This window comes from Fulmarus glacialis, unplaced genomic scaffold (assembly GCF_000690835.1).
Source record: "Fulmarus glacialis isolate BGI_N327 unplaced genomic scaffold, ASM69083v1 scaffold15908, whole genome shotgun sequence".
Lineage (NCBI taxonomy): Eukaryota > Metazoa > Chordata > Aves > Procellariiformes > Procellariidae > Fulmarus > Fulmarus glacialis.
The window spans coordinates 48,946-59,456 of record NW_009226659.1 but is presented as its reverse complement, the minus strand read 5'-3'; the positions used below and the strand labels follow the sequence as shown (position 1 = coordinate 59,456).

The following is a 10,511-nucleotide window of genomic DNA, read 5'->3' as shown; positions in this document are numbered from 1 at the left end:
TGAGCCTGCTGTCAGCCAGCACCCCCAGATCCCTTTCTGCAGGGCTGCTCTCCAGCCACTCCTCTCCCAATTTATATTTGTGCCTGGTGTTACTCTGTCCTAGGGGCAGAATCTGGCATTTCAACTTGTAAACTTTCATCCCATTAATCATAGCCCGATGCTCCAATCTATCTAGATCCCTCTACAAGGCCTCCTGTTCCTCAAGAGAGACAACAGCACCTCCCAGTTTGGTATCATCAGCAAACTTGCTAGTGGCGCATTCAACTCCTGCATCCGGTTCGCTGATAAATATATTGAATGGAACTGGCCCTAGAATTGAATCTTGAGGAACGCCGCTGGTGACCAGTTGCCAGCCAGATGTAGCCCCATTCAGTACAACCCTTTGAGCCCTGCCGTTCAGCCATTCTTCACCCAGTGCACCGTAAACCCACTTATCCCACAGCTGGACAACGTGTCCAGAAGGATGCTGTGAGGGACAGTATCAAAAGCCGTACTAAAATCCAGAAAAACTACATCCACCGCCTTCCCTTCATTCACTAGGCGGGTGACCTTATCATAGGAGAATATCAAATTAGTTAAACAGGACTTTCCTTTTGTGAACCCATGTTGACTGTGCCTGATGATTGCATTATTCTTTAAAAGCCTTTCAATTGTACCCAGTATAATCTTCTCCAGGAACTGAGGTTAGACTAACAGGTCTGTAGTGCCCTGGGTCTTCCTTCACGCCCTTTTTGTAGATTGGAATAACATTGGCTAGCTTCCAGTCAGCAGGGACCTCCCCAGACTCCCAAGAGCTTTGGTAGATGATCAAGAGGTGTTCTGCCATAACATCCGCTGGGTCCTTCAGAACTCTGGGGTGAACCCCATCAGGCCCCATGGACTTGTGAACATTCAGCTGATACAGCTGGTCTCTTACAAATCAGTGTCCACAAATGGAAAGTCACTGTTCCCACACTCGTGGTCCTCCGACTCAGGAGGTCTATCAGTATTATTAGAGACTGAGGCAAAAAACCCATTGAATACCTCCACTTTTTCTTCATCCCTGTTAGTCAGATGACCATCTTCAACAAGTATCTGTCCAATGTTTTCTTTAGACCTCCTCTTTTTTATGTCTCTTGTCCTCCCAGTCCCGCAGTTCCCTGGGGAATCCTATTCAACTGGACCTTGAAAGTTTCAGCTCACTGTGCTGTATATTATTTCTCAAGCAGACGTGAGTGATCAAAAGCAAATTTTGCTTCTTTCCCTTCAGATGAAGTGAGAAGGTATGAGGAGATTATACAACCAGCCTCATTAAAATGCTTGGAGAAGGAGTACTGATTCCAGGTCCCTTTCCCTTTCCTGTCTACTGAGTGTTGGTAACACGTTCAGCAAAAGAGGCTTGTGCGAGTGGCAGGAGGTGGTGCTGACCCTGCAGGCCTGGCCGGTGACAGCAGGGTGCTGGGCTGGCCAGCTGCTCGCTTTCCCTTCTGCTTCTACTTCAGCTTCGCTCTGCTGTGCAGAGGAAGGAAGAGATTGCTGCAGGAAGACACAATGTGGCCCGGGCTCTTTACCACTGCTGTTGTCTGCACTGTGTAGGAGACTGATTTCTGCCATCTTCTTTATGTCCTTTCTTCCTTGTGTCCTCTTGTGCTAAGAAAGGCCTGTGGTGAGGCTTTGAAATAGCAAGACACTCTCTTAGCGACTGCTGCACCGTCTGCTTGCCACATGCAGGGATGCACTTGGGTGGAAGCACTGGCATGTGCAGGGCCATACTGTGAGTAAGAGGCCCTGCTCAAACACTGGGCTTGAAAACCAGCTAACGCCGCCATGGGAAGCAGGAGGACAACTGAAACTATTCAAGGGCAAAAACACTGTGTGAGCACCAAATGGGTGTTGCTCTGGTATGTAGGCTGTCTCTGCATAAAACAAGAAACTGCTTGGCTTAAATGGAGTTAGTAGGGAAGTCAAGGCTAAAGTAAGATAACATAATTCTGTCCAAAAAGCATATGGTATAGACAAAATGTAACCAGCTTGAACAAAAGGGTCTGAAGGGAGTTGTGGGACTATCTAGATAACAGTATGAGTAATACCATATTATATCAAAACTGCCTAGATAACAGTGTTACAAACATGAAATCTGGGTGTGGATGTAGCAGAATTGGGACTGATGAGGGAAAAATAATTAGGGGCAGGCCATTAAATAGGTCCCATTTGTCTGGAAGGAGTCTAGGCAGAGAAAGGGATGTGCAGGGTTGGTGAAAAGGTAGGCTCAGGAAGGTAAACACTAGGAATTAAAATAATTAAATAGGAAAAAACCAGGAAATAATTAAAATAATAGGCATTAAGTATAATCCAGTGGAGAACAAAGAAGGGTGGGATATTCTGGTCGCAGAAGTGTGGATACCTCCAGTGGTAAAGCTGACCTGTGGCCCCAAGCCCCGCAGGATGTTGGACAATACCCTTGGGACAAAACCTGCTGGACTCTCATCAAGTCTATATCCAAAAGACTTGGCATGCAAGGGTGGGGTGAGAAGGGATGGGCTTGTGCCCTAATACTAAGTGGAGAAGGGAAGGCAATAAAATTGTAACGTGATAGAGCTTGCATGCAATTTATACGATTTCTTCATAGTAATCTCATTGTGAATTACTATTACTAGTAACAGGCAATATAATTGTAACTCAGAATTGTGTTTGTAGTGATACAGTTGTGAATAAGTACTGCTAATATTAGACATTTGTTCATTAGTCAGTTAAAGTATTATCAGTCTCTTAGAGGTGTGTTGATTAATCAATAAACATAATAACTGTTAATCAGTTACACCTTAGGTCTCCAATCTAAAGGAGAAGAGTCAGACACATAATATACTGTGATTATTATTTTGAAAGCTATTTTATATGCAAAAAGCTAAAACCATTTCATTTCCCGAAGACTTCCCAACTAGTTATCCACAACAACCAAGAAAATGAAGCAGGGAGTACTTTTGTGTCCTGTGATGTGGGACTTTTTGCAGCATTGACCTAGTGCTTCTATTCTAATGTCGTTATGGCAGTGATCATTGTGGAGTCAAGAGAGCTTACAGTGGTGCAAGCCAAAAGGCTATATGGAGTCCAAATGTGGATGCTTTGTGGGGGCTCAGTACTGTGGCTGAAGACAGTGAGACACAGTGCTGAGATGCTTCACTGCAGCTGCATACAGATTGCCTGTGGCAGGAAATGCATACAGTATTAGAAAGGTTGGGCATGATAGTGCATGGGACCTGGAGATGAAATTACCAATGTGAGACTGAAGAGACAGTCAGACAGAGCCCATCAAAGTACAGAAACTAACACCAAGGGAAAAAACAAAGAAAACAGCATCTTAAACATTTATTTGAATTTAATTTTGGCAATTTCTATTACTTCAGAGGAGACTACAGACATAAATGTATTGTGTATTGAGTTGATGGTGTCTTTATACTTGGATCTTTCTGTTGCCAGAAGACAGCTTGTTTCTTGTTTTAGTCTCTTCCTTCAAAATTTCAAATTCTGACAAAAGAAAGCAAAGCACAGGCTTAACTGCTTTGCTCAGTACAGATTGCAATCAGCAACATTCTTTCAAATTCCACTCCGAAGCTTGCAAAGTAAAAGCTTCATCCTGCCAGGCAGTGGTATTAAGTATCACATGGAAGGCCGTCATAATTCCAGTTCAGTGTAGCAAGGAGCATTTAAAGTTGAAGTAAATTCATCATGGAAATGAACAAGGAAGTACAGATGAGATGATGATGGCTTTTTTTTCATTAAACCCTAAGTGAAGGGGTAAGAGCCCTGATTTCTGCTGCTAGTCCTGCTTGTTTGAGCATCACAAGCTAAAATACATAAGGAGCAAGGAACAAAACTCCCCGGGACTCCTAAACTGCTGGGAGTCTTCATCTCACTGTGCTACATGCAGGTCCCCTATTGCTTGTCCCTTCTCCCTGGTCCCATTAATCTTGCACATTGGCTCTGCTTCAGCAAGACGGACAGAGAACACAACAGCTGTAGCCTATTTTGTAGCATGATTAGGCATTTATTGAGAAGTACAGATTCAAATTCTTCAGGCTGAAGAGGGCCTAAAGCTCAGATTTTTCACTTCCCAGGGAAGTGCGCTAACCCCTAGGATATCACGTTGTCTCCTCTACTACAGGATGTCAGAATTTAATGAAAAATAAAGGAAAACGTTAATGTTGTAATTTTACAGTTGCTCAGAGCATTCAGTTATGCTCAATTGTTGTCTTGCTATTTCTGTGCATCAGCCTTCAAATAAATGGTATATTAAGAGGAAGGAAGGTTTTAACACTACATCTTGACATACAGAAGTAGTACTGGACGGATTCCTTCTCTTGCATGTTTGTTAAGGAATTCTAGCTGGGTAGGTTCTGCACGGAGCTCTGAGATCTGCAAGATAAGCTGTGCTGCCAGAAGGCTGAGCATACTGCTGCTACCCTGGAGGGAGTTTAGGAAGAGAGCTATGGAAGATACTGCCGCAGAGGCAAAAGAGAGAGGCCATGTTCCAGGCGGTAGAGAAATGCAGGAGGAACAGAGCAGAGAACTTCACACAGGTTTGCAGAATCAGAAGGAGACAGTTGAGGAGGGGAACAGCAACGCCGGTTCACAACCACCCTAAGCAACTCCCAGCATGTTTTCTTGTAGGTCTGTGATTCTGTACGGGGTTATGAGTACACAGCTCCCCTCTCCCTGCAGCGTGGATCAGACCTCTGTGTCTTGTTCTGGAGAGATGCACGTGCCTTTCACTGCAAAGGTTCCTTTGCAGATGCAGGGAGTTAATCTGGCCTTTGGAGATGGATAGCTCAAGCAAATGAAGGGGAGAAACAGGCCATCCAGGTAGTGTCTAGCCAGCCCTGCATCACATGTCCAAGACAAGATGTGAACAGGAAAGGAAATGAGGAGAGGCAAGGAGGTAAGTGAAACTCCTACATTTTTCATCAGTTTTTGTTCATGCAGGTTGCAATCTTTTTCATAGGGACCTTTAACTGTTATTTTCAATCAGCGGTTCTAACTACGCAACTATTTTAAGCCCCTTGCATACATTGGCAAAATCAATACAGGTCATCGTTTGTTTTTAATGCTTGGTATTGTTCACTTAATTGTAAGGAAATGAGAAGGAGCAGCTGTGCCAACATATTATTATTAATGTATTTGAAAACAGTGAGTAATCTACACAGTTCAATTATAGGGATCCCCATGTCCCCAAGCCAGTAATCGCAGAGATTTACATTTTAATTGATATTTTATTCTGTAAAGGAAAATAAAAGCCCTCAGCTACCTAAGTCCTTACAATTAATTAGGCACGAAATACTCCATAAAGATTAACAGTGCCCTCATCCCAGGAGCGCTCAAAAAAAAAAAACAAACCCCAAAAGGCAAAAGAAGCAGTTTAAAATCTGTAAGCTATCAGTACAACATGTCTAACAACAGTTCACAATCCACAAAACAGCACATGCATTTGCAGTGAGTAATTACTCATTAGAATTGTCAGGCGTGGCATGAATTTGAGCACATATGGCATCCCTAATTTCTGTTGCCTGCTTTAACCTTAAGTCTATAGTTCTTATGAGGGCACATTGTTTGGTTCAGGCATCCATCAGTATGTAGGCTCTGCTCCACAAAGAAATATTCGCCTCTAGTTTTCCAGTTACAGACTGTGACAAAAGCAAATCACAGCTGTATGTACATGCTTTTGCAATCTTGACATCCAGGTGATTTTCAAGGCAGTGCCATTTTGCTTTTTGTGTTCTACATGCACAGCCAACCCTACTCTGAATCTTCTAAATGTACTGGACTGCAAAGTAAAATTGCTGAGAGCCTGTTTCAGTACTTGAATGGATTTCTTCAGTCATATACCATAGCCCTGAAAGACTGGAGTACCTCCCTTACAGCCATGACATCCTCCAGACATTGTGGAGCCATTACTGGTCATCCCATGTCAGCAAGACAGTATAATCCCACCTACCATGCTGTGTCTTGTTCTGCTGCTCCTTAAGTGTTGATGGATGAGAACGCAGCATTCATCTTGTTTGCCGGATTTATCGTATGCTCTGTGTTCAGTCTCCATACTCAGTGCCTTCACATAATGATGAATTGTCTCTCTGATCAAGTGTCCCAAACCACAACTGCCAGTAAACACAGAACCAAACAGTATGCAGGCCCTGCAAAGCCATATGCCTTGGCAGACTAACACAACTTCTGTCCTTAAGCCTGCTAAGAAAAAGCAAGTCTCACAATGCACCACAGGGAAGTGTCCTCCTGGGAACAGCTCTGCATTCCCATGGAGAGGGTGGATTTGCCCCTACCAGCTGCCGTAAGACTGCTAGGCACAGCATGAGCACCAATAACCATTGACTGGAACCTGTTAGGCAAGACAGCATGTGTGGGAGTGCAGGGAGTTTACCTGTCTCAAGCTTGGCATCCACATGTGCAGATGTGTGGATACTTCCTAATGTGTACCTGCCTCGTAACGTCAACGAGTTACGGGGGTCAGGCAGCCTTTGTCACATCTTTTGGCAGATGCTGCTGGGTATGAATTTGGGCATCGGCCTATTCTCAAGAGATGTTCCAGTATAAACTGAACCATTTACTGGAAGGACTTAGTGTCCAGAAGACTTCAGCTGGTGACATTCTTCATCGTTAGAAGAAAATATCATAGAAAAGGTAATGCAGAACCAAAATACGATCTTCAGTGGCTTTTGCTGTCTAATGTTTGCAAATGGGCACGTACAAATGGAGATTTCCTGGCATTTATTTCCAGATGTGGGCATATTTTCTCATGAATGACAAAACATAAATTTCTGGAACAACAAGATTGGACAAAAACTCTGAATAAAACCAGTGCTTTGCCTAGTTAATAATAAAGCTGTTTTTAATAATAATATAGCAACAAAGAGAATGAGTTAAAATAGAGAAATCATCTGTTTTTACTATTCAAGAACTCATAATCATCTTTTCCCCTTTGAATGAGCTTTGCCTATAGCCTATACATGAATACTTTGGCTTAGTTTCAGCTCAGAGATTTAGAAGAGACTGAAGTAAAGAGCTGAGAAGGGAAAAATTCTTGCAGCATTTCTCAAAAAAATTAGAATCCAAATATATGTGAGAAATAGAGTCATTTCTCAGCAGCAATGATCAATATCGGTGCCACAGATATTACCTTATGTAGCACAGTGAAAACATGTTTTTGCCCATCAGAACCAGCTTGAGTCCAGCAGCAGTAGGCAGCATCTGCATTGCACCCTGTGGTAGGACGGCTGCATTCCCGTGATTTCCCTGACAGAAGTGCATGAAATCTGGCACAGATGAGACGCCACACAACTTCTACATGCACACTGCGCCTATTACGTGCCCAGTCTTGTATGTCCTGAGTAAGTCAGGTTTGCTATGTGCTAGCAGGCTGTCTGTGCACTACAGCATAGTGTTTGCATCTGCAAACTCATAGTGTCCCCAGTTGCAGATCTGATCTGCACGTGTCCAATAGTCTTTTTTTCAGGATGTCCAGCAGCTGGGTCTGAACCATTGCTCTAACCAAACTGCCCAATGCTTAGAAGTAAGCAACAAACAGTGAAGTCCTTCTAGTCCATCCAGTAGCCTTGTCCCAGCTCTCTGCAGGGCTTAGTAGCTCAGGTGTAGTGTGGTACAAAGGCAAGAAACCTGCCTGGGCTGAGGAGGAACAGGAACTAGTTCCCCAAGAATCTGGAGTGCTGGGCAATGCCATGCAGAGTCATTAGTGTGACTGTCGTTTTTGCTGTCTGCATCTGTGTTATCTAGATTTTGGGGCTATCTATCTGGAGTATCCTAGCCTCTTGTGCCCTTGAGCTAAGTAAAACTACAGTTCAAAACGTGAGTAATAAATATACTTCCTGTAATTTATATTCTCTGAGTAGTTCTATTGACTTAATGTTCAAATGGTGTGCAAGCAAATTTGATGCCTAAAATTATCACAAGGCAAACTAAACTGATGAAGGTTTGAAGTAATACTAATTCTGTCTTGTCCAGAGATAGTTAGTAACTACCAGTCCTCCAGTAAAGGACAAATTGCAAACAGATCCTCCCAGATATGTTGTAAGGAATTTATGCTTGCTTCAAACAGTTTAGACAAATTTGATTTTTTTATTTGGCTTTATTTTATTTCTCTTATTTCAGAAGATTATCGACGAAACATTTTTCTCTTCACCTTCCTATGAGAAGGAAAAGACATAAATTTGAACAATAGAAATTCCAATTAGGTGTGAGAAAAAAAATTACCATAGTGGTGGTCAAACATTGGAAGAGGTTACCCAGAGAAGCTGTGGAGTCTCCATCCTTGGAGCTATTAAAAACCTGACTGTATGTGGCCCTGAGCAACCTGACCCTGTTGGACGGGCTCAGAGTAAGGGGGATGGACTAGATGATCTCCAGAGGTTCCTTCCAAGGTAAACCTATTCTATAACCTTATGTTACATAGGAAGCATTTCACGTCTCTGTTACATCTGGAAAGATGCCCAAACCCAGAAAGAAAATATGCCTTTGAGAGCTACTGTGCTGTACAGCTGCTGCAAATCATGTCCCTCCATTCCTGGCTGCAAACATTTTGCTTTGTAAGTGATGTCACCCCTAAGAGCTATTAGGGTAAGATTACATGCAACACATCTACTGAAGAGCTGGATTCTCATCTATCAACGTAACAGGTTTTTCTTGTAATCCTACGAATGTAACTGATGTAGCCTTGGGCAAAACATTTTTAATTCATGTGCTGTTCTGTTAGTTTTGGCAAACTTGCAGGTGCTGCTGGTTGTGTCCCTGGTTCTGTAAACCCCAACACACTTTCTTAATTTTATTGTCCTACACAGTCAACCATACTAAAAAAAGTGGAAATATTCACATTAGTAAGGCTAAGCCACTGCACACGTGTTTGCAAATGGTCTGCATTTGTACACCCTTTAGCACAAGCGGGCTCTGGTCTGGCCGAGCTCTCACTGGGCACTGCTGTAATCTAGGTACAATAATGTGGAGGTCTTCAATATTAACTTGACTGTACGAGCTACTTACCTCTGAATAGAGAATATCAATGGTTGAGTGATTTCCCATTATGCTGAATTTATATTATAAAATACTGATTTTGGCATAAGCCCCTACTGCTAAAGTTAGAGTATGCTTAAAGCTGTAAGCTAAAGTTATTGATCAAAAGCCTTTTGTTTGCGGGGATAAAGACAAGTGGTGAAGTTCCTTATATAAACTTGGAACAGATGAAACCCTAACAGCCGAACAGATCAGACAGCGGGCAGGGAGGGTAAAGCTGTCAGTCATGATGCAGAAAATGGAGATACACTAAATTAGCATTTTCTTTGGCAAGTAGCAGGAAGATAAAATTAATATATTGCAGTAAGGGGGAGATACTTTATATTCCATCATCATCTAATAGAGCTTGTTAAAAAATAACTAGTCATGTGAAAAAACCCCACCAAATTAAGGGAACCAGTTAATCTGCAGACAGTTTATTAAGGAGTTAATTAAAAAATAATCTGAATAATTTTGAACTTAAACAACTGCTTGAATCCTGAAGAAGTTCTATTTAGTCTGGAAAAAACCCTACCATTTTACCCATAATTAAAATGGGTGAGTGCCATGACATGGGGAACTACAGGCCACGTAGTCTGCCCTGAGGAGAAATTGTAGAGAGCATGCTGTATACAGTATCATAAACTAATGCCAATCCACGAGATAAGGGCAGGCACTGCCCCAGCATGAAGGCTGTGGAATGGATGTGCCTTCTTCCTAACCCTGCTGGCGTCAGATCATGTAATATTTTCAGCTGGCAGGAACCACAGGCTTTCCAGCTCTGCACAGTGTCGTAATGTCTCTGTAGCTTCTTATAACGGATATATTTTGCTGAGAAGCCAAAGAGAAGACCAGGTATTACACCAGGAATCCAGAAATCCACATCTGAAGCAAATTGTATCAAATACGTTTGGACAAAATTACAAATTTGGTTGATAAACGCTGAAATAATTACTTGATGTAATAGACTTTTTGAAGGCATTTATGATATTAAATATGCACTCGTTAACTTTTTGATACAGAAAATTATAGCATATGAATAACTCATGCTGATTCACAAGCTGCTAGATATGTGACAATAACAACAGCATAGATATTTGATGGAAGAAACTTACAGGCTTAGGTTATTCAATTAAGCTTCTGCTGGAGCAGAATTTTCACATTAGAAGAAAAAGTCAAGTAAAAAACAATGAAGTCAAGCAAGACAGGTAATATCTGCAGAAAACCTGATGCTGCCCTTCGGGCACTCAGCTTAGTAGGTGTGGGCTGTAGTTGTTCATCTCGATCCTAAAGCCACAAAAGGAAAATCAGTCTTAGGAAAATCAGTCTTTGCAATATTAGTTCATAATGTATTTTCTTATCTGAATGTAAGATAAATACACATCCTTGATTAGTAAAAGAAATGAAACTGGAAAAAATTATTAAAGGAATGTCATAGGGGCAACAATCTTTAACAGTTATCCTGA

The 10,511-nt window shown here is 42.1% G+C and overlaps 1 protein-coding gene across 1 annotated transcript in view; it reads right to left on the bottom strand.

Moving 5' to 3' along the window:
- Positions 1 to 912: 912 nt before the first annotated feature.
- The window catches only part of MOV10L1 (Mov10 RISC complex RNA helicase like 1), a gene marked incomplete at its 5' end in the record, with an annotated part of 57,133 nt that continues 47,534 nt past the window's right edge, over positions 913 to 10,511 (bottom strand). Inside the window, one exon of the mRNA XM_009582887.1 lies at positions 913 to 1,042. Within this exon, the coding sequence (XP_009581182.1) occupies positions 913 to 1,042 (130 nt within the window). The remainder of the gene's footprint in view (positions 1,043 to 10,511) is intronic.